The sequence below is a fragment of the Mesoplodon bidens genome (assembly GCF_964165515.1).
Source record: "Mesoplodon bidens genome assembly, chromosome: 12".
NCBI lineage: Eukaryota > Metazoa > Chordata > Mammalia > Artiodactyla > Ziphiidae > Mesoplodon > Mesoplodon bidens.
Genome location: NC_138168.1, coordinates 2,390,912 through 2,414,962, shown reverse-complemented (window position 1 = coordinate 2,414,962; position 24,051 = coordinate 2,390,912). Strand labels below are relative to the sequence as shown.

General features: G+C 51.5%; 1 protein-coding gene across 1 annotated transcript; it reads left to right on the top strand.

The window, feature by feature from the left end:
• Positions 1 to 5,348: 5,348 nt before the first annotated feature.
• Positions 5,349 to 23,785, top strand: LOC308626156 (BCL-6 corepressor-like). The gene is made up of 9 exons (XM_081250974.1): positions 5,349 to 5,459; positions 6,486 to 6,614; positions 7,966 to 8,523; positions 9,706 to 9,892; positions 15,271 to 15,514; positions 16,771 to 16,952; positions 17,282 to 17,536; positions 22,401 to 22,567; positions 23,718 to 23,785. Exons 3-7 carry the CDS (start codon positions 8,050 to 8,052, stop codon positions 17,311 to 17,313), a joined length of 1,119 nt encoding a protein of 372 aa, XP_081107100.1. The 5' UTR covers positions 5,349 to 5,459; positions 6,486 to 6,614; positions 7,966 to 8,049; the 3' UTR covers positions 17,314 to 17,536; positions 22,401 to 22,567; positions 23,718 to 23,785.
• The last annotated feature ends 266 nt before the right edge of the window (positions 23,786 to 24,051 follow it).

Genomic DNA, 24,051 nt, shown 5'->3' with positions numbered 1-24,051 from the left:
TGCAGGCCTCAAGTAGAGGCTAAGGCCCCATGGAGCCTACCTAGAGTGTTCCTTGGGTGAGGGAGTTGGCTACATGCACAACACCCGGTGAAGAAAAGCGGATTCAGGGAAGGAGCGAGTTTGTAACTAGTGTCCCTGTGCCCTTACTAGAAATCGCAGGGAGCTGAAGCACGTGTTCACTGAAAGCGGGGGTCTGAGGGCAGAAGCCTCGTATTCCCATTGTGAAAGCTCCACTCCTGCTGCCTTGAAGCTACCTGAATAACACCGTTTCTGAGGGGCCTCTAGGCCCTGGACGCAGGGCTCGGGGAAGAGAAGGCATTTTCTCTAAATAATCAGGGTGCTTCCGGAGCCGTGTTGGGAGCTCATCCTGTCAGGCCGTAGGACTACAGGGAACGGCCACTTGAGGGCCTGCCTCGAGAAAGGCTTTGACTCTCCCTGCAGGGACGGAGCATACAGCAAGCTCTCCGAGGTCTTAGTCACTGCCGTGCTTTATTTGAACGGTGCTGCCCTTTTCAGGAGTCCTAGACGCTTCAGGTGCGCAGCCTTTGCCCTGCGAAAACCCCCGGCCCCTGTGGGCACGCTGTGCCACACCCAGGCCCCTAGGCCCTTGAGAGAGGGGCTACTGTGTATGCCGAGGGAAGGACTACACCCAGCGCTTTTAAAGGGGACGGCTCCGATTCCTCGGCACGCCAACAGCATCCGGAACGCATTTCTAGCCAGTCCACCGTGCCCTGGAAGGTTTCCACATTGACCGTCTCTCGGCTGCACTGAGGAAATAGTCCGCTTGGAACGCCTTCTGGCACCTCGGTTGGAAAGTCACTCTCCTCACGGAGAAAGTCAGCTTGCACTGCAGCGGCGACGAAAGCAGAGCTCTTCAGGCAACACTTCGGTCTTTCGGAAGAGGCAGACGCTTAGAGGCCTAACGAGAGCCTGCCTTGGTTGAGGCCGTTCGTTCCACGCAGAACACCCTGCGTAAACAAGTTGATTCAGGGAAGGGCCCATTGTGTACCTTGCGTGGTTTGTGGCTTGTTGAATCGCCAGGTTACGTTTACTGCCTGTGTGGCTTGAAATGCGGGCCTGAAGGCACAGGCCGTCTTTCCCAGTTTGAAAGGTCCCTCGGTCGAGCCTTGAATTACACGGAGAGACCCCCTTTCTGACGGGCCTCTCGTCACGGTAGGCATGGCTCTGGGAAGAAAATGAGCTCTCCCTCGTAAAACATGGTGCGCCCAGGGCCTGGCGGGGAGCTCATGCTGCTACGCTCTAGACCTAGCTGGAGACCGAACGTCAGCCCCTGCCTCGAGGAAAGTCGCTTTATTTTCCTGCTGAAGCGGAGGCACGCAGCACCTTCCAAGAGGCCTTCGTCGCAGTTGTGCTTTCTTTTCTAGGTAGTGCACCGTTCAGGACACCCAGGACCCTCGCGTTTGCACCCTGTTCCCTGCAAGACCACTGAATACCGGCAGGCTCCTCTGGCCTGCTCAGCGGCATCCAGGCCAGGAAGCCCTTCCCAGTCACCCTGTGTATGCCGAGCGCGGGGCAACGCACAGCACACCTCCTTGGGGAGAGCTAGACTTCCTCAGCACTGCAACAGTCACAGGGAAACTCTCCTCTCACGTCCTACTTGTCAAGGAACTCGGCCTCCTTGCCCCTGTCTGAGCTGCCCTTGGGAAAACAATCTGCTTCGCAGGCCTCCTAGGAACCCTTCGCCGAGGGCACCATACCTATGGGAGAAATTCAGGTTGCGTTCCTGCTGACCCTAAAGTACAGTGCTTCTTTTCTTTTTACTTTTCTTTCATGTTTTATATTTTTAAAAATGCAAAGTTTTGTTTTTTAAATTATAAAAGTAATATATATTTACTGTAAAATTTAAGAGGGTAATATAGTTAACGTATATCTCCTCCACCATGGGATGATCACCTTTAACATTTTATAGAACCTTCCTGACTACTTTTTTATGGATGTATGAGTGAATATATATTTGTGTGTATGTGCATAATGGCCTGATACATTTCTGTAAGTTACATTTTTCTTTAATAATATAACGTGTGTAACTGTGGGTTACTGCAGCTAGAACCCTGGTGTCCAAACTCCCAGGCCAAATCTCCTTCTACTACATTACACTACCATGGGGAGGTTTAAAAAAGAAAGGGAAAGTATGAAGGGTGATTTTTCCATAAATTAAATCAACTTTAAAAGGCGCATTTGGAGAGTCAGAGAGTACTAATATTGTTAGAAAGAAGAAAGTTTTAAAAGCTGGTTAAATCTCATTTTAAAAAAATCCATATGTAGCACATTGTGAAAAAGAGAAGGAAGACGGCATTCATGATTACTGGGCTGGCAGGGTAGGGTACAGTTGCCTGCTGGGGGTGGCTCTCGTACTGGCTCTTCCACTCTTCACACTTGTGCTCGGCCAGAGCCAGGGACCGCTGAGGGAGATCAGAGGAGGGGGTGGTGCCTTGGGGGTTCCAGGGGGTTGTGCAGCTGGCTCCCTTGCCACCCAGACTGCCCCAGGGGTCCCAGCCCCAAGGATTATGGAGCATCCCCACACCTGTTTGCTCTGCAGTTGCTGTTCTGCACGCATTTTCTCCTCCGGCACTTTCTGCAGTGTCTCCTTGGCCTTCTGCTCATAGCTGTTTTTCTGGTCTTCCATCTGTAATAGCAACTTATTCATTCCCCAAGAAGTGTATTTCTGTAAATCTGAGGCAATTCAACAAATACACATTGACCTACTGTGTGCTAAAGCCTGAGCAGGGATACAGAAATGAAAAGAAATTGGTCCTTGCCCACAGGGCAGAGATGTCAGTAATCTGGTGGACCTTCTTCCAGGCTGGAGGCAGGCAGGGAGAGTCCCTCAGGTGATGTGAGAGGTGAGTGGGGATAAAAAACTGCCCTGGGCATGCTGGGCATTCTCCCCTAGGCCTTCCACAGGCATTTGAAATCCGACATTTCCAAAGGGAAATCATCTTTCTAAACCTGCTCCTATCTCAGTGGCCAGCATCACCACCCACCCAGTCTCCCAAACCCTAAACCAGGGAGTCATCCTTGATTTCTCTCTCACCTTCTTCAAGGACTCAGTTCATCCTCAAGCTCTGTCAAGTCAGCGTCTCTAACGGCTCATCACCTGTGTCCTCTATCCCCACTGCCACCCCCTTAGTCCAGACCCTAGTGACACTATTCTAGGGGTTATGTAGAGACTATGTAGTATCTTCGTGCCTTGCCTCCCTTCAAACCCTCTTCAGTCCTGCAGCTAGAGGGTTCTTTCTAAAACTTAAATCTGATCCCATCACAACCTGCTTAAATCTCTCAGTGGTTCTCAGAGTTCTAAGAATCAGGTCCAAACTCCTTGGCATGGTTCCTACTTACAAGCCCAGACTTTCATCTCATGCTGCCTCCACGCAAGCTGAACTGCTTGTAGGTCCCCTAAGCACTGTGCTTTTCAGCCTCTGCCTTTGCCCATAAAGCTTCTTCTGCTTAGAGTATCGTGACCCACACTTCTCACCTGGTTAACTTCTACCCATGTTCAAGATTCAGCCCTAGAATCATAAATTCTGATCAACTTGGCCAACCCTACCTCCCCCCCCGACTCTTTATGGATTAGGCAGTTTTACTGGTGTTCACATAGTATCTATACTTCTAATCTATTGACTCATCTGTCTCCTTTAAGGGATTGTAAACTCGTTTGAGGCAGGGAGCATTTTTTAAAAAATAAAATTATTTTTGTAGGCTTGGGGATCTGAACAATATACAGTAAAGTCAAGTTTTAAAAATGAATACATTTGTATTTTTAGAATTTCTCCTGGCTTCAAGGTCAAAAAGAAAAAGACACAAGAGCAGCTTTGCAAATTCACTGGAGGTCTTGCCTTTCCAGAGCTTTTCATTTTTATGCCCTGTGATTTTTGGGAAAGCAGGAGCCTTTTAGTGTCGATTCTGGGTTACCCAACTGGGTAAGAGATAGTCTAGATAATGCAAATTTAGAGTTCAATATCAAATCATTTCCATTTAGCTTTGGAGTCATCTGAAAATTTGGATTTAAATGTTGAGTGGGTCTTATGTTCTTGGAATTGTCATTAGAAACCAGATACAGGAGTTACTGGTTGAGATCATACATGGTTATGTCCAGGTTATTGGACTTAACCATGCTGGTCACTGACCAGCTTTATTCCCCATTGAAAACGAGTAGACTGGCATTCTGGATGATATGTCAGTCTCTTATGAGCTTGGTTGGCATTACTGAAAAAATAAAAGTTGTGGATCCGCAAACCCATAGACTATATAGACTATGTTCCCCTGCAGAATTCTAACTACGTGGCCACCTTATCTTCCTAACGTCCAGTGGGAGCAGTCTGGCCGGTCCATCTCGTTCTCTTGATCTGGAGTCCTCTGCAAAAGACATCCCCCTTTTCTGCACCAGCACATACGTCACAGCCCTGAAGAACATGTAGACATCTGAGATACGTTAACAGTGGGGGAGGGCTGATATCCCATGAACAGACACATAAATGCCTGTTAGACCTGGAAATTGAAAACCAGAGAGGTGGGGCCACACTGGTTTTGGCCCAGGCCACCAGCCACTGGTGTTCCCAGCAAAATGTTCCCAGTGTGGGAGTTTGAGGAAGCAGGGAAAGGCAGGTGGTGTGAGTTTATTAGGACTTGAGGCCCTCAACCTCGCACTGAGGCCAGCTGAACCCCCAGAGCGTGCTTCCCGCCCTCCTAAGGGCTGCTCCTCCTAAAGGTACTTGGTTTCAACAGTTATTTGTGCATCAGATTAAAGACTGAAGGGAGAGGGAACAGCAAGCCTAAATTCTTCATATCATACGCCACCTCCCTTTCTCTTCTTATTATATAAGCAATTCATGTGAAAAACAAATAAGGCCAACAAAACAAAACAAAATTACCTGAAATCTTGCTATCCAAAAGTTGCCATGAGTATTTTGGTGTATACGTGTTCCAGATTTTTCTTTATTTTCAACCCTTCATTAAGGCCATTGTAGTCTTGACAGATGATGCTGGCACAAGCACTTGAGATGAGGCTCCTCTTTTTAAAAGACTGTATTTGCATTTGGCTTAATTTCTCTCAGGCCCTGCCTTGCCTGGTCCCCAGCGTGGTGTTTTCTGCTGCAGTCTCTGTCAATTGGAGTTGGGGTGATGGGGCGGTCAGGCGGGGCTGTGTGTATCTGTGTCTGTATGAGGGAGGGCGGGCACACTTTCCAGTGTTTCTGGGCAACAAGCAGGCACTCACTGCAGTTTCCTGTCCCTCAGGCCTGGGCTGTGGAGACAGGGGAAGTACCAGGAAGGGGTGGACGACCCCGACCCAGCTAAATGGAAGGCCCAGCTCCGCTGTGCGCTCAAGAGCAGGGAATTCAACCTGATGTACGACGGCACCAAGGAGGTGCCCATGGACCCAGTGAAGATATATCAAGTGTGTGACATCCCCCAGCCCCAGGGCTCTGTCATTAACCCAGGTGAGGCCCCAGCTGCTGGGGAGAAGGTGGACAGTGTGCCAGGTTCCGGGCTGGACCCTGAAAGCGATAGTCGACTTGAAAGTCACCTCGCTTACAAAGTTGAAGACTGGTAAATAAAGCAAGAAATGCTGTCCCTAGAAAGAACCCAGAGAACAAAAGATATAAACTCAGCACAGTCTTCCTGCCCACCCAGTGGAACAGTAAAGCATTAGACAGAAGAGGGGGTATTGAGTCCTATAAAAAATAACTTCTCTTGGGACTCAACACTGAGAAGAGAGGCCAGGTAGTTTAGAAGAAGGAGGGCTTAAAACTTAGAAGGTCTGAGTTATAAACCTCGGTCTTTCCATTTCACTACTTGTGGGACATTGAATCAAGTCATTCAACCTTTTGAGCCTCAGCTTCTTCCACTATAAAATCTGGGTTCTCATCTTTCCTGCATATTTCAAAGGCTGTTCTAAGAATCAATTGACATGACATTATGAAGGCTATTAAGTTCTCTTTATAAATGATGGGTAAGTGATCATTTAATTTGTATGGTATTTTTCCTAGGAGAATACCACCTGATCCCTATATTTACTCAATGTTTAGCAAGTTCGGACTAAGAGCCAGATAATTTAGACTTGACCTCCAGTGAATCTAGTGAGGCTCTGCCATGAGGGAAGGGTCTGTCTTCCCAGTAAGCTTATAAAGGAGAGAAGCTGTGCTCCTTGGGTCCTTAGAAGGGATGCTAATGTGTAGAAAGCGGTTTAGAGTAGGAATTAAAAGATTTCTAGGAGAAGGGAGTAAGGTCTGCAGCTCCTGGATAGGGGAGGGGATGAGAGCTTGCACTGGGGCTCCGTAGGAGGAGCTGGGAGTGGGGTGAACACCCTTGGTTCCTACTCTTTGGCATTGAGGGTGCACACTGAACCCAAGGAACCTCTGTGCTGGCAGTGCCTAGCTTGAACAGTGGGTCAGCTGCAGGGATGACAGTGCAACGTGAGCGCCTCACTTTTGACCTTTGTGTGTGTGTGTGTGTTTCTCGGGTAGGATCCACTGGATCTGCTCCTTGGGATGAGAAAGATAATGATGTGGATGAAGAAGATGAGGAAGATGAGCTGGACCAGTCCCAGCACCACGTTCCCATCCAGGACACCTTCCCCTTCCTGAACATCAATGGTGAGGGGGGTGGGGGGCGGGACAGAGGCATGGAGAGGACGTAAGGGGCTTTGGTTTTGCAACCGTTGACACCACATCCACCATTGCACTGGGAGCAGTGACCAGGCCCTGGGGCCAGGCTGCCAGTGTGTTAGCAAGTAGGAGTCATAGGCAAAGGAACTCCATAGGCATAGTTATCCCAGTGGGGTGGCTTCTAGGCAGAGAGAGCATCTTCTGAATCTTATGTGATAATTCAGAGAAATTAAAAGATTAAATTCATTCTCAATCCCGCATACAAATACACAAGCTGTTATAAAGTTTGCTGATTTCCTTCAGGCCTGCAGGGATCATTTTCGTGAATTGTAGGCAAACTCTTGTGCTGTTTCCCTCGGTACAAGTTTTCTGTCACTGCCTTAACAGCCTCTGCTAAGGCTGTATCATGGGAAACTTGTGGCTCTACAGCTCTTAATACTAGGCTCTGATAAAATTTCTCTACTAGAGACTTTTATCTTTTTTTAATTAATTAATTAATTAATTAACTTTGTGCAGTACACGGGCCTCTCCCTGTTGTGGCCTCTCGTGTTGCGGAGCACAGGCTCCGGATGCGCAGGCTCGGCGGCCATGGCTCACGGGCCCAGCCGCTCCGCGGCATGTGGGATCTTCCCGGACCGGGGCACGAACCCGTGTCCCCTGCATTGGCAGGTGGACTCTCAAGCACTGTGCCACCAGGGAAGCCCTATCTCTTTTTTAACTTGACTGTTTGAATTCAGCTTCCCAGGAGAGATGAGTGTGGAGGTTGGAGGGTCCCTGTGGGACAAAGCAGGCACTGCGTCTCCCACTGCATGTCCTGAGGAGGCTTGAGCACAAGGGGAACTGCTCCACAGCCTCTGCACCGGAACTGTTCACTGACGTGCTCCTCGTCATATGACTTGCATTCAGTTGAGTAGCTTTTCATGACTTGTCTAAGTTCCATCTGGCTGCTAGGGTCCCATGAGATCCTTTGGCCACCTAGAGGATTCAGTGTATCAAGAGGATCCCTGTAGGGTTCTGGAGTCCCTTCCCGAGGTGATGCCCCTTCTGTTGAGAATCAGGACGTGACTCTTACCTGTCTACTTGCCCTCCTTCACTTACCCTGTCATGTATAACCTTGCAACCAAGTGATGAGTAAAGACAACGATCATAGAGCTCTCTCGGGTTAATATTGCCACAGCTACATTCCCACTTGGTGCAATGTTAAGACTTGGACATTTGGAAATGTGAGATCCTTTCCCAAATCTTTGGCTCACTCATTCTGTTATGCTCACCCCTTAAAAGGATGCAACCCATTTCCAGGATCATGATTTCCCTTTTTTTTTTCATGTTTTTTTTAAAGCTAAAATTGTGTGTCCTTACGTTATGGGCCACCTTGGATACTTTATGGAAACATGTGAACATATATTAAAAATAAAAAAGTAAAATGTGGCCACACCGGGATTTCATTACCCTGAGAGAGGAGTTGGGGCGCATCAGTGACTTCCACGAAGCCTATACTTTCAAACAGGCTCCGGGCCAGCCAGTTTCCGGCTTAAGCAAGGAGAATGTTCCAGCGGTAACCAACAAGGAGAACCTGGCGACGCCGGTCTCGACTCCATTCCTGGAGCCGACCCTGGGGAGCGACGGCTCTGTGGTCACTTTTGGGAAAACCCAAGAGGATCCCAAATCATTTTGCGTGGGCAGTGCCCCACCGAGTGTGGACGTCACCCCCACCTACACCAAAGACGGAGCTGACGAGGCAGGATCAACCGATGGCAAAGTTCTGAAACCGAAGCCATCTAAGCTGGCAAAGAGAATCGCAAACTCCGCTGGTTACGTGGGCGACCAGTTCAAGTGTGTCGCTACCAGACTGTACGCAGACTCCAGTCAGCTCAGCCAGGAGCAGCGGGCATTGCAGGTGAGCCCACCCCCACCCGAATTTCAGGAGCCTGACCAGTTGTCAGGTTTTTTTAATGTGTGAAGAGGAGGGGGCCGGGGATATGATAGGACAGGACACGGGGCTGATTTGGTTAATGAAGCTTAGGATAATTTAAATGTTTGAAATGTGTCCAGTAAGGGGGCGTAAGTGGATATTTTAAGTTATTCTGTAGACTTTAAGCGAACTCCACTCGAATGCTGATAACGGAAGTTTTAATTATTGCGAAGGATGTCTAAAAGACTGCATGACATTTACCTATCAATCGCTTTGATTTCTCTGCCGTTACTGTACATTAACAAATATACCTAAAAGCGCTGCTTAGAATGCCTTACGTGATACTTGGTCGAGGTGTGTAGCGGCCACATGTCTCTGAGATTCGTGCAATTTTTTTTTCCACCAAACAAACAAACAAACAAAACAAACCAAAAAAACAAACCTTGCTTAAAGGGATAGAGTATGTATTTAACTTGCTAGTGAATGATAGATGTTGTATAGGAATTTCCTTAAGATGTTTTACTTTTAATTAAAAGACAAATAAAGCCAAATTGTTTTGCAATGTTAAGAAAAAAATTGGTTTATGCTTATAAAAATGGATGAAGTTATCTAAATGATGCATTGAGTGCCCATTTTAATTACATAGATGGAAGGATTAAGAGGACAGTATTTTATGTCTACCTGCTGCTTACTGTGAGGTCAGTTCTTCAAATTTTTATTACTAGAATCTTACATAAACCTTTTGAGTTAAATTTCATTTCCAAATATACAAAGGGAAGTTTGTGGGCCATGGTCATCTTTATTCATTGTGCATTTGTTTTCTTTTCTGTTGTGTTTTTGTTTCGCTTTCTTTGCGTTGTGTTTTTGTTTTGTTTTATTTACCTTCAAAAGAGAATGTCTGTCTCTATGCCACAGTGTATGTATGGCTATACATACACACCACATATATCTCTACTTACATATGGCTTTATGAATAAAGAGTGTGTGACTAGTTACACAGACACTCTTACATTTTTATCGTTCAATTTTAAAATATCTCAGTTGTATCATAAATTGTGGTTGGTTTTGGGCAAACTTTTCTTTGAAGATACTTTCCTTTAAGTTAAGGGCAGTGAAATAGCTTTGGTGGTAAGGTGTGTCTTTTTTCCATCTCCGTTCTCTTTCTAGCGTGCAGTGATGCGCTTCTCAGAGTTGGAGATGAAAGAGCGAGAAGGTGGCCACCCCACTACCAAAGACTCCGAGGTGCGCAAATTCAGCCCCGCTGACTGGGAAAGGCTGAAAGGAAGTCAGGACAAAAAGCCAAAGTCGGTCGCCCTGGAGGAGGCCATTGCCGACCAGAACGACAGTGAGAGATGTAAGTGAACCCAGGCAGCTCGCGTGTGGTACCACGTCGGTGGGAACGGGGCGGTTCCACTCCCAGTGCGGAGGGAGGTGAGAGGAAACAATACGCTTCCGACGGCCCAGCGTCGGGGTGCTGGCTGTTCGGAGAACGGGCTGCTCTGGCCACCCTTCCCAGCTGTGGATTGCAAGGCTGGGTGTCCTTTTGAGCGTTGCGGCATCCAGGAGTGAAGCACCTATGAAATGTTGTTTCCTGGCACGCATCTCCTTTGTCCGGAGAAATGCTCGTCCTGTAGTTAGTAATAGTCTGATAGAGCAGAGCAGAGGAATGGCAGTGCAAGACCTCCAGCGTCGCAGGTACGTGTTCTGTTTTGTAGCAGGTACGGATCCGGGTTTTGGGTAGCAGTGGAATGACACTTGCAGCCAGAGCCAGACCCTCCAGGGTGACAGTCTCCTGTGGAAGGGAGTGGAGAGTACTCGGATTCTCCCTCCAAAGGCACAGGTTTCGTTAAAATGGGATGAGGGCTGATGAAGGCACCAGAAGGATGAGCATAATTATTTTCTGTGGCAGGCTCTGCAGTCATTAGGCGTTGACAGCGCGCTCCAAGGGTGTGGGATAGACGAGGGCATTCTTCCTACCCGACGGGGTGTATTAGGTTTTGGAGGCAAAATGGAGAGAAAGCTAGTGTTTGCCTCGAGTCACACTCTGCGGTCCCATCAGCTGCTCCCCCACTGGGGTTGACTTCGGGCTTTGCCCTCGAGACTCCCTGGGCTAATGAGATGTGTTGGCAGCCAGTGGAGGTCTTTCTCCCGCTTTCTTCAGTGTGCGTGCTTGTGGCCTGCAGCCTGCTCCGGACCCCAGAAACCTCACCGGTGATGGTGAGTGAGGGCACCTAGGTGAAAGTCGAGGACAGGGTGGGCGTGACATCCTCCTGAGACGGGACAGTCGGGGGTGGTGGGCACGTTTGGGAGGTCCAGGCCCTTGGACCCAGTCGTAGGGTCGGCTTTCACCTGCACGCTTAGGTCGTGGGTGCCTGATGCAGTTCGGGAAAATTGTGGTCAGCAACAGCGTGTGCTTCTTTCTGTTGCTTGGAGCACTGCCCTCCCCCAGCTCCTCTTTGGGGTCAGACAAAGGCCTGTGGCCAGGGTTCTGGGTAAGCCACACCGGGACCGGTTTGTCCTACGTGGCTCCCATAGACGGGGATTTCTGTGGCTAGTCAGTGGCGGCCTTACCCAAGGGATGGGGCTCTTGATGTGCCTGGAGTAGACGGTTCCGACTCCTCCCCCTCGGGACTGGAATGAAACACGGAGGGTCCAGGCCACCCCGGAGTAAAGCAGCAAGAAGCCCTCCCTCCTTGCCTGTGCTCACAGCTAACACGCAGCCCTTACCCTCCTGAGTGGCCTCATAACTCAGGTCCTGGGGAAGTTTCTCAGAGAGAGGTGATAAAAGTGGGCAAGGCCAAGTTCACGGGGATGCGCTTTTCTGAGGAGGGGATCTGCCTGCTCTGGGTGGACGGTGAGGGAGGCTGGAGGAAGGGAGCGGGCAGTTAACTGGCCTCGCGTCTTCTCGTCCTTTTCTCCAGCAACGTGGCCAAACCCAGGGTGGCCGCTGCCCTTCACGTCTCAGTGGCCTCACCCGCCCTTCTTCCCAGAGACGTTTGTGTGCATCCTTCCCAGTCTTTCCTGCTGAGCGTGGAGACGAGAACTCGGTGTGGCTGATGGGGAGCAGGGCCTGAGCCCCAGATGATTCCGAAAGCCCCCTCCCCCCACCGCCTGCCTCCAATCCCAGACCGACCGACGGGTCTCTTCCTGGAGCACCCGGGACATGGCCCAGTGAGCCATGAATCGCCACCATGGGAGGGCAGGAGAAGGGTTGGGGAAGGTGAGGGGCTCCGTTTGAAAGGTTGGGGCAACGGAGGTGGGTTCCCCACCCACCCTCTGTCTTGTAGAGACGTTGGGGTTTGTAAATAGCTGGTCAGGAAAGGTCACCTGAAGGGGCCACTGTTCTTACTGTGGCCTTCACGTCCAAGGCCCAGCAGGTGTTCATTCCATTCAGCTGGAAATGAATGGGCCTTCTTGTTCTTGGGCCATCATGTCTTGAGCTGATATGGGCTCAGGTCCTGCTCATGGGTGTCGGTGTGGCCGAGAGCCGAGCTGTGAGCACATGGGAGCTGGGGCGGGGATTTGGGGCGGGCAGGGGTCACAAAGAGGGTCCAAGATGCCTTCAAGATGCCTTCCCCCTTCTGAGGCAGCCCCTACCCATGGAGGGACCAGGAGCTTCCAAGGTGGTGGGTGCTGTTTGCGTGGCCCTGGTTGTCCTGGTGCGGGTGCATCTTGTTGCTAGGGGCTTGTTTAAAAAAGGAATTAACTTGAAAACACAGTGGCCGAGATACTCTTTTATTCTATATGATCACATGGGTGGCTGAGTGACATTTTTATTTTGGAAGTTCACCAAATGAGTTTGGAGGTTCCTCAGACTTGGAAGTTCATCACTAGGAACCCTCAGTGGCATTTGAAGATGGGGCGGGGCCAGGAGGCATTGGTCCCTTCCTTCTCAAACTTGGAGTAACCATCTCCCTTGCCAACCACTTGGCTGGGACAGGCCTAGGACCTGCTCAGTGGCAGTGCCTGGCCAGGAGCTGGAGGAAGCCTCCGTCGAGGGGCTTCATGAAACTTCTTTGCTCAGGGAACTTCTCTTCCAGCTGAGCACCTGCACGTTTGTCAACTACTTTGGAACAGAGATCCCCTGCACTCCTTCTGTAGCGGGTGTAACTTTTAACAAGGTTAGCCCTGACTGGAGGTGCTATTATAGTTAAGCTACAGAGAAGGGGATTTTAATCCTGGGGAGCCTTCCAGCAACTCAGAACCCTCTCACCTTGTTTAGGCCTCACTGGGCATGGCTCAACCGTGGTGAGGGTGCTTTGCTGCCACAGTGACTTGTAAATGTTGCTGTGGTGATGCTTCTGTGAGGTGATGCTATGGTACAGCCATAATGAATTTGGGATATATGTGCTGTGAGTCATAGGACCATGCAGCAGGGACCACGTTCACATCTTGCTTAGACTGGGTGACCAAGGGCACATGGCTTCCCACTTTTAGAAGGGCCAAAAGTAGCAATGATGGCAAAGCCTGATGGTTAGGATCCCCGTGTATCTATTTATCTCCCCATCTCCTTTGCCCTCGAGGGTAGTCCTCCTGTGGGTCGTGGTTAGAACAGTCTTTGAGAAGCTCCAAGTGACACGGAGCCACTACCCCATAGCTGGTGGCCATGGGTCTCTTGGGCAGTCGGGGTGGGTGTCCTTCAGGGTTATTACTGGCCTGGGTAAGGTCACACGAGCGTAAGGTCTTGGGGGGCCTTAGCTGAGGGGAATTGAGATCTTTGCCCTAAAAGGCTCCGGGGTTGGGGGAAGGGTGGATGGACCTAGTTTGGAAAAAGAAACTTTCAAATTGGACATGGGGGTTCTTAAGGTATCCCTTCCATTCCTCCATGGATCCCCTCCCACGGAGCTTTTAGGGAAGGCTGATTGGACCAGAGAAGTCCAGTGGTGTGACCAGCAGGGCTCACCTCTTAAAATTTCCTACATTTCAGGCCTGAGGTTCAGGCTGGTCTGAAAGTCTTGGCATCTTTTGGTTAAAGGGATTTTTCCAGCCTTTCTCTGTGCTGAGCCCAGCCCGTGATGATGAAGCCCACCCTGGAGGGAGGCTAGCAGTAACATTCCCACTTTACAAGTGAAGGGGGCTGAGTTGTAAAGCGGCGCCATTCCTGCCCGAGTGTTTAAGAGGGTCACAGAGCAGCCGGAGTGAGAGTTGCAGCACGCCGTCTTCACCGGGCCTGCGGCAGCCTGGGCTGCATCACCCGTAAGCACAGGCCAGGAGTTTGGGGTTTCTCCTGCTGCCATGACAGGAGCCCCTCGCGGTTGGGGTGATTCCACCATTCCGGCAAGAGTAGATGGGGATCCGTCCCACCTTGGGATACCCTTGGAGAAAAGCTAAGTGTGTTTCACCATTGAGAACACAGGTCAGGCTAGCCCAGGCCAGGGTGAGGTTCATCCCCACAACTGACTGCCATTAAATGCTGGGAATGCCCCCAAGAGAGGCTGATCAGGGGACCAGCCGGCTGGGCAGAAGTGGGGGTGATACTTGAAGTGGTCTAGGGAGAGGACGAGGAATGCGAGCAGCATGTGAGGGGTGTGTCCATGATTTCATCTAGAAAAACGGGCTGTGGGAGCTTAGCTCAGGTGTTAACAAAATACCAAACTCATACACCCACCCCCACCCCCGGCCGGTGATGGACACAGGGTCATCTTCGGGGAACTCTTTAACAGCACAGTGATCATTATGGAATTATTTGTGTGTTAGAAACAATGTGACTGGCAAAGCAGCTGAACTGTTTCTTTGGCTAGAGCAAAAGTGAAGAGTGATGTTAGGCTGGGGTGATTGGAGGAAAGCCCCAAGTGGATGCTAGATTGAGCACAGGGGGCAGGAGCAGCACAGGCGGAGCTGGGGTGTGAGCTGTTCAGCCCTGCCCGCCGCCCCCGCCCCACCCCCCATGAAGGGGGTTGGAGTCTTGTCTTTGAAATGTCCTTAGATGCTTGTTGCCTGGGAAGGAAGGCCTGGAGACCTGCCAGGTGGGTGACTGGTGTCACTGAGGGCCTTCTTCCTAGACAGGAAATAGGAGCAGCCCCTCGATGGCAGTGAAATGCTTTTCCCCCCACGGGTGTGGAAAGAGGACAGACGGACTTGTAGCAATCTGGTTGAGTTCTTTGAGATTGCCCTTGACCCTTGTGTGTGCACCACCGGGAAGCCTTTCCTTTCCCTTGGCCAGGCTCCTCTTCCCTTGGTCTCCCCAGCTGCCCAGCCTCCCACCATTCTTTCCCTACCCTTTTTCTTCCCCCTCGCCCCTGCTGACCCAAGTGAACATTGGTGCTATGTCTGTGTAGATGGCAGTTGGGAGCTATTTGGTCTCTTGATGACATCAGCCTTTTTTGTTTACTAGCAGCTGTTTCCATAGTAATTTGTAGCTCCGCCCTGATGGGTTGGATCTTACTGTGAGGTCACTCACTCCCCTTTAAGAGTAAGCCACCTTGAAGAGTTAAGCAGTCAGGGAGTTATCTCACATGCCTACAGAGGGCTGGCGTAGATGCCTCACCTTGACCCTTGAAGGATGGATTGTGAGTGGGCAATGCACCTCATTTTCTGCTTTCTTTGCTGGTTGTCTTCAGCTGTCCTTCCTTTGGGACGTCTTTCTGAGGGTTTTTGCTTCCAGCGTGTGAGGCCCCTGGTCTCCAAAGGGGGGGGGTGGTCTGTTGGTAGCAGATTGCCTTGGGCATGGGGGTCCTGCCTGCTCCTGGTGACCTTTGTTCCCTCCTTTCTGGGTTGTCTCCCCTCCCCTAGGGGAGTGTTATGATGGAAGCAAACCTGACCCCTTCAAAGCCCCAGAAGACAGTGATCTTCCTGAGGACATGGACACGGAGCCCCCCAGAGAGTCCCCCGCCGACCAGGTGGCCCCGGACGTGTCACGCAGCCCCACCCTCCGGCTGAACAGAAAGTTCAAGGTCTCTGGCGTTAGGAATCACACTGAGACCACTGTGCTCCCGGAGGACTCTGCTGAAAGCCAAGCGGAGACGGGTCTCCAAAGGTGAGCTCGGTTTCGCTTCGGGCCCGCAGGGCACCCTATGGAAGTCCTGGGGCAGAGCAGTGGAAAGTTCCAGTCCCACCCTGGAGCCCTGGGGGGAGCCACTCACACCTCCCCACCCCCCACCCCCATCCCATCCCCCACCCTCCCAAAGCCAGGTGCTGGGGCTGGAGCCCAAAGGTGGCCAAAGGCAAATAGGCCCCCTCCCGAGACTTGGTGACAAGTTCCAGCCAACACAGTGACCACACCCCTCCCCTCCGCCAGCCGTTAGTGATGTGTAAGACAGTTTGTTTCCCCCCCGGCCCGCCCCGGGGGGCTTCTTCATTAATTTGTAGTTGTTTCTCCATTAGCTGACTGGTCTGAGAGGGAAATGACAAACAGTTCCTCTAACAACTTAGAAGAGCCACATTATAGTGAACTGAGCAACCTGAGGTGTGCATTGAATTAACAGGGCTCCATCCCAGAAAGCAGGGCCGCTTGCTGCACCTTAGAGAACGGCGGGAGCAGAGAGCAAACCTGGCCGGCAGGGCAGGAAGGAAGTGACCCAGGCGGTTCAGCCTGCGGTCACCCCCCAGGGCAATAGCATCTCCGAAGAGAAACCTGGCAGGAAAAGGGCAGAGGCCAAAAGCAACAGAAGCTGGTTGGAGGAGTCCCTTAAATGCAGTGACAATGAACAGGGTACGCATGGGGCGGGGGGCGCTCCTGGAGGGTGGATCACCCGCCCTCTGTGGGAAACGGCCCTGGAGGGGACCTGAGCGCCATCCAAGTTGACAAGAGTAGCGTGTGGTGAGCGGGGAGTTTTCTTCATGAGGTCCTTTCAGCCTGCACACTTCCTTATGGAATGGACAGTGAGACGGGAGCGCGACTTCCTGGGCTGCTCCTCATCACCCAGCCCGCGGCTGGGCAGGAAGGGAAGTCTTGGGTGAGCCCGGGCGCTTGTCAGTGCCCTCCTTCCAGCCTCAGGCTGTCCCCGGTCGCCCTGTCCCGAGCCCCCAGGCCCCCCACGGGTGGGGACGGGAGCGCATGAAGGGCTGGCTTCTGCCCTCTCTTGCGGCCCTTTGAAGCGACTTGCCATTTGGCCTGTCGTGGCTTAGCCTATTTGCCGGTTGAATGTGGGATAATTAAAATATTAGTGCTTTGAAAACATAATCGGTATATCTTTAAAAACTGAAGCTTCTCCAATGATCCGTGCTCACAATGGGCTTTTCTTTCCTCACCGGCTACAACTGTGTGACGCCCGCTTCTTCTCCCCCTGACAGATGTGCTGTGCGTGGACGAAGAAATGGATTGGCAGCCTTTGCCCCCGCCGCAGAAATACACCGACAACAGCGAGAAACCATCCGGGAAGCGACCGTGCAAAACCAAGCATTTGATCCCTCAGGAGCCCAGGCGGGGCTTGCCGCTGCCAGGGGACTCCTAGGTGGACAACGCGGACGGCAAGGTACCTCTTGCCCCTGGCTCTCCCCCGCCCCTGGGCCTGTGCAGGTACATCCCGCCTGCCTACTCCTCTGCTTCTGGGGACAAAGCTTTCCTTTCCCTGAACCCCTCCCCCCAGAACGTCACTGCCCCTTCCTAGGGGACCTGTCTCCCGGGTGGTGGTGAGGTTTCCAGCCAGTAAAAATGCACCCCCTGCCCCCCGCCCTGCCTCCCCCAGACAGAGAGGAGGAAAAGTGCTTTCCTCCACTCAGGTTTGTAACTCAGGGAGGAGGCGAACCAGGCGGGCGGTGGAAGGACGGCCTGAAATGTGTGCGCTGCCTGGTTTCGTGATAGGTGACCGTCCGGAGATTTTGAAAGCGGCCTGAGCCCAGTTCCGACTATGATCTTTCGTCGGCCAAGCAGGACCAGAAGCCCTTGGACCGTTTGCAGCAATTGTTACCAGCTTCCCAGGCCTCGCAGCTGACGTGCTCAAGCTCCCCTCCAGAGACCACCCAGTCCCGCCCGATGCCACCGGAAGCGCGGAGACTTATTGTCAATAAGAACGCGGGCGAAACCCTCCTACAGCATGCCTCCCGGCTTGGCTACGAGGTGAGCATGCTTGTGGGTGCCGCGGCGCCGGCTGCTGCTCCTTGGGTGGGGGACACACTGGCTGGGGATGGGGGGCGGGTCTCAGAGCCCAGCCCCCTTCACGTGGCGGGCTGGGCTGGGTGTTCCAGCAGGGTGTTTGTGTTGGCCCCGCTCACACTGCGGGCTCTTTGGTGGCTTGTTCAGTCGTGGTGTGAAAAGAAAGGCAGGCCTCTATGATGTTCCGTTCCCGTTCTGGCAGGTAGGCTGCTTTGGCCAGTCCGGCTCACTTATCTCTGATACAAAATCTGACCTAACCCAGGGCTTGGCGACCAGGGGAATTTTAATGAGCCCTTTTGGATTCTGAATAGCAAGAGGGAGAGTAGTTATTAGCTCTAATAAGTTGTGCTGTTTGGGGCAGAGTGATGCCCCTGTGGGGTAGCGGGTGGGAAGTGTCTGTGCAGAGTAGGGGTGGGAGTGGGGCAGACCTGAGCAGTCTCTTTCTGAGAGGGCACGGGAGCCGAGGGCTGATGGGCGGGGAGCAGGGGTTTAGCCTTGCACAAAACTCCCTGTCCACACTGCTGTATCCCAACCCAGCACGGCTGATGACAGTGATAGCCTCTATTGCTAGAGCAACATAGAAAGATAGCTGATGTCTGCCTAAGCCCGTGTGATCTGTAGTAACTCCTTTCACCCTTTTAACATCTTCACTTGGGAGTAACGAGTACTAGCCCACTCTCGGATGAGGAAACGGAGCCTCAGAGGGGTTGGCTGATACCTGTACAGGTAGCAATCCAGCAGTGCTCCACAGCCCACCACGTTCCTCAGCAAGACTGGCTCACACGGGAATTGCCCTTTTTACAGTTAAAAACCTCTGTGAGACACATGACTCTCTCTGCCCTGTGCAGTTCCCCCACCATACTTGTCAGGAGCAATAGGGATGTAATAGCCCACAGGGCAAAGGCATTTTTCTGTGCTGCCATCAGCCCTGTGGGAATTGAACGGTGACAGTAAAAGGCGGTTCAGCAGGCTGAGCGTGGAGGTGTGGATGAGCACTGGGGTGGCAGGACCCAGGCTGGCCCGGAGCCCTGGCGCCCACACCCTCAGCCAGCTCTGTGCCCCTGTCCCCCGTCCCCCGTTGTGTCCCCCCACCCCGGTCCATAGCGCCGTGAGCCCTTCAAAGTGTGCCTGCCTTGGCCCTAAGGCATGACTGGGGGTGGGAAGTTGGAAGCACTAGGGCTCTGCTTAGTTTGGGGGTGTTTTTTGTTGTTGTTGTGGGTTGAATGTGCTGTTGTTTATATCTGCGCGTCTCTTGGAGACCTCTCCATTAGCTAGAGAGCACTTTCTGGTAGTTGGCGCAGTTACTTGCAGGTGAAGTCCAAGGAGCACCCAGTTGGTTTCCCAAGAGCTGAGAGCGGGCGCCTAGGAGGACAGAGCAGATGTTGCACAAAGTGCTGAGCTAGACCCCCCGTGGTTGAGAAGATCGTCTCCTTGCTTCCAGCAAACGCTGGAGGTGGGGGGGAGACCCCTCACCCCAACTTTTGGGTTAGGGTTGAGAAAGTAGACTCCCGCTTCCAGCAAGTGCTGGAGATGGGGGGGCGGGGTGCTGCTGCACCGGCCCTGGAGGGCGGGTCTCCGAGCCCCACCTGTGAACTTGGCGTCATTTCCAGCAGCCTCCCTTTGGGACCAGAGACGTCAAAAGACCCTCGTTGGTCCTCTAAGACAGTTTCCATTTTGGTTTGGTGGCTCTGAGGCCTGGACCAAGGGGCACTTGATCCATACTGTTTTAGGCTACCTGGCCTTTGATTGCACAGGAAGCCTTGGGAATGTTTACACTCGGATTTGTTTTTTTCTTCAAATGTAAATTTCAATATGTAGATTACACAGATCACCAGTGTTGATGCTGAACATTTTGACAAGTAGATGAACGCTTTCAACTTTGAATCCAACTTTCTGGGATTTCTCTGGGCAGAATTTTAAATGTTGGGATGATGGCCCAGTTGGGAGATGTGGCAGCTTAAACCTTTTCAAATGGAAGGAGAGTTTGCTGAACCAGAGAGGGTGTGGTTTGGGAGGGTTTTCCTGAAGTTTTGTCTTCAGCATTCTTGGTTATTTTCTTCTGCTTAGCCAAAGACACCATGTGCAGTATAAAGGCTGTCTGAGCTTTATGTCATGATAATCTGGTTCTGGAAGTTTAGAAACAACACACTCTGGCTTCAGATCCGCGTTAAACAGATCACTTGTGTGGCCAAAGACCTCAAACCTTTCCCTCCTGGGAAAAAGGCTTCTATTTCTTAGGCTAAAACGCCAGTGTGCAACCACATGCTTGTGCCTTTAGCGGTGATGGTTAAATTTTCTATGAATTGAATAAGTCATGTTTTTTAAAAAGTTAATGAGGCATTTAATTAATTAACAACGTCGGGCTTATGGCCTTTATGGTTACATTTTGCGGGTAATGGCATTCGGCTTATAGCCGCTGAACAGAGAGCTGTCCGACAAAAGCAGTTTGACTTTGCTTGGGAATGGCTGGGCTGCCCTTCAGACACTCCCGTTTATTTCTAGCGGAGAAAATAAACCAAGGAATGTGTTGCGTCGACAGACTCGCCCCGTCTCTTCACCTTTCAGTTAGTGAAAGTGTTGGTGGCGATGGTTGCCATCCATTTAGAGGCCATCACCCTCCTAGCTAGGAGAGTGTAGTTAGCCCACTTGACCCCCGACAGAGAAGGCCTGTGGGATGCTCGTCACAGCTGGATTGCATCCCTCTAACTGGGGCCCTCTTGGGCCTTTTGAATCTTCCCAGCTGACCAGGTACCACAGACCTGAGTTATAGGTCTAGTACTTCATGTTAATTGAACTTGGGGTTTAATATCTCTGGGCCTCAGTTTCCAAGTGTTGAATGAGGATAGTACTACCTTCCTTTCCTGCTATCTCCTGGGTTCCTGTGGGTGACAGAAGACGTCCTCATCTGGGGAAATGAGAAGCACTGTGTAAATAGTGGGATCAACGTGGTTGAGTTAGGACAGCCCGTGGCAAAAAGTCTGACCTGGCCATGGGGCTACTGCTGCCTTTGCTGCCATCTTCCAGGAGAAGAGAGTTGACTTACCCATCGGCTTGGACGGCCTTTCATTTCTAGGTACCCTTGAATCTGCCCTAGTAGTGATGAAGGTTTCCAGGTGAAGGCCATGATTGTCACAGCAAATAAACCCTGGGTTGAGTAAATTGATCTGTGCACAGCAGTTGGTGGCGTTCAGAGCTGATCCCAGAGCCACGTGACAGGGCCTCTCCCTGGCTGGGGCACACAACTCATTAGCTTGCAGCCGTCCACTCAAGTCTGGCTAGTGAGGGCCTGCTAAAAGAGCAGCAGCTTCATGCGGTGTCCTGGATACCAGGGCTCGGGGCAGGTGGCCTGGGAGCCCAGAGGGTTGTGGGCTTTCTGGCAGGTTGGGATGTAAACGGAGAAACGCATTCGTGGGCGTGCCTTTTCTCTTCCTCCTCTTGTTTTGGAAGGGAGCTGCTGCAGTGACCTGAAGTAACAGGGCACCGATGGCCAGGTTTACCAGCATGCCCCATTAGGTTCACGTGGTAAGCAAATGGAACATTCTAGTTCGCTCCCAAGTGAGCGGTCACCTTTGATTGGCGTGTCCTCCAAAGGGCATAAAAGGTTTTACAGAACCCATCTCGCACTTATGGGCGGCTAGAATGACCCCCGTTTTAGGTTTAACAGATAAGTTATCTGAGAGATGTCACAAGGAGGCCTGTTCTGACCCCATCCCATACCCCTTACCCAGCAGACCATGTGCTGGGCCACATGCACGTTCTGCCTACTCCCAGCTCTCAGAACCTGACAGCTCTCTGCTGGGCACGACTTACCCAGTATAAACAGTATAACGTGTTTTCTGGTGCCAAATGCTTTCGATGTGTCTGAAAACTTTCTTAAGGTAATAAAACATGAAATAAATTCCTGCTCTGCTTACTGGGAGTGGTTCATATTAATATTTTAACAAGCCAAAGAAATAAGGTTAATAACAGTGATTCTAATGCACAGTGTTGACACAGAACATCTCCGGGGCGGGGGGCGGTGAATGTTTTATTTGATTCTTGAAATGTGGAGGTTGCAGCCTGTGGTGTATCAGGTTCCTGTCATTAACTTGAGTAAATATGAAAATATTAGACTGATTCTGCCCCGAGAGGGTGGAGTGAGGCAAAATAGAGGGTGGGTTTATTGGAGGCATTTTGTGTCATTTCTCGAGGATGGAGGGAGAGAGGTTCTCTTTAACTCTACTTAACATACAGACAAGAGCATCTGAGGCCCAGGTTCTGATTTGGGGTCTTAACAGGGGGCGCGAGGATGTAGCTGACCTGGGTGTCCCTGCTTCTCTAAGCTGGGGAATGTTCTCCGGCTGATTTAAGCTCTCTTTAAGTGTTGGTCATCCATACTTTTATCTAAACTTGTGTTATCGTCCACTGCCACCGACTGAACAGACCCATCAAGTGAGAATGGTCTGTGCTTGGCAATGTGTCATCTAAGATGTTAGCAGCCGTGACACCTCTGTACTGGTCACGTCGGCCCCTGGGCTGAGGGCTTTCATCGCTATCCGAATGCGTCCTCTCAGCAGCCCTGTGGAAGCTTGGAGAAGTTCAAGGGTAACTTGCCCATGGCCAGGCCACTGGTGCAGCAGAGCCTTAGACAACACTGTCTGTACCTCCAAGCCCTTCTCACGCACTCCCGCCCCACACCAGGATGCCTGCCGTCTGCCCGCACCATGGTGGGCTTTTGGCCCCAAGGATGTATGCCTTTGAAAGTGGGCACCGCCAAGCTCTGGGGAGGTCACCCTTACAAGGTTCACTGTATGGTGGTCTGATGGTATCTCCTCTCCTCTCCCTGTAGGAAGTGGTCTTGTACTGCCTGGAGAACAAGATTTGTGATATGAACCACCGTGACAACGCAGGTTACTGTGCCCTGCACGAGGCTTGTGCAAGAGGTTGGCTCAACATCGTACGACACCTCCTCGAATATGGCGCCGATGTCAACTGCAGTGCCCAGGATGGAACCGGGTCAGTGGCGGTCTTGCTCTTGGCCTGGCCCTGCTGGGGCATAGGCAGTGGTTCTCAGGGTGTGCGGGGAACCCCAGAAGGAAAGGTGGAGAGTGAGTGCCATGTAAGCACACTGATGGCGGAGTCCTCTAGAATGGAATCGGACAGATCTTTCTGGCAAATTTACATAGAACTTTAAAACTCTGTGATGCTCTTATGGACAGAAGTCCCTGACAATGTTGAGCGTGCATGAATAATCAGGGGTGTTCTCTTTTAAGACCCTGGACTCTTCACCAGCGTCTGTTGAATCACAATCTTGAACATATATGTGAGTTGAAAGTTCCAGGAGTACAGACAGGTCCAGTGGCACCTGGCTTGATAGGACCTGCTGTGTCCACCCACATCCCCGGGCCTGGCCCCCACTCTGTCCTTGACCTCGGTTTCTTGGCCAGAGGCCCAGGTCTGCGTCAGCCCAAGCGTCTTCCTGGTTGTACCTGGGATGCCACCACGAGGCAGGGCACCGGGGCTTTCCTGACGGTCATGAAATCAGCAGAACTGTGAGGTGTTTGGTGGTTCATGGTTTCAACATAGCATCCTTTCTGGATGGGGCTGCGGCCAGTGTTCCTGACCCCAGCGGACATGGGCAGGAGGACTCTGTACCGTCCTGAGAACTCGCCCTGCCTGTCGACTGCTGCTGGGCGAGAGGGTTGATCACTCATCTCCAAGTTGGTTTCGGGAGAGGTTCCACTTTGCCCCTAGTTTCTTTTACAAACTGCACTTTTGGGGTTTTGTTTGTAATGGTGTAACAATGGCTTCGCGTATCTGCTTCTGTGATGCTGGGGTTCTTCCCCCCGCCCCGCCGTACGTTACCTTCTTACAGTCTGTCACTATTTAAGTTCATTGGAAACGTTTTCATCGTGGCCTGAGTTCCTCCTTGGGCCATGCATGAAGAGAGATTTGCATTGAAGAATTAGGCCTGAGATGGTCCCTTCACCTGTCCCGTAAAGGGTTATGTGTTGAAATAACAGAGTAATTTGTCGCAGCGACCGTACGCTCACCTCCTCGGTGAAATAGCGCGCCTACGAGGCTTGGCTGCACACGCTCGATGTTGCCCCGTGTCCTTAGAAGCAAGCGTCGCGTGCACAGGTATAATCCCCCGCACCTCTCCTAGGCCTCTCCACGATGCTCTCAAGAATGATCATCTCGAAATTGTCCGCTTGCTCCTCTCCTACGGTGCTGATCCTACCCTGGCTACGTACACAGGTAGAACCATCAAGAAAGTGAACCACAGCGAACTTCTGGAGAAGTTCTTAACAGGTACGGCAGAGGTCAAGACACGGTCTTATTCAAGCATCTAGATGGTGACTTCACAGCCTTTCACCTGGGTTCCCCCTACCCCCACCCCCCGTTTACTCTAAGTGACCCTTTACTGGGAAAAGCGGCCCAACGTTAGTCTGTCAAAGAAGAGATCCATACTTTGAGTTTTGCAAGGTGGGGGACTGGAA

Excerpts from the sequence above, each read along its gene's own strand:
- LOC308626156 (XM_081250974.1), top strand. The coding sequence starts at position 8,050 with ATGTGGCCACACCGGGATTTCATTACCCTGAGAGAGGAGTTGGGGCGC. Across the intron at positions 15,515-16,770 it reads GCGGAGACGGGTCTCCAAAG|ATGTGCTGTGCGTGGACGAA; the intron begins GTGAGCTCGGTT and ends TCCCCCTGACAG. Across the intron at positions 16,953-17,281 it reads TGGACAACGCGGACGGCAAG|GTGACCGTCCGGAGATTTTG; the intron begins GTACCTCTTGCC and ends GTTTCGTGATAG.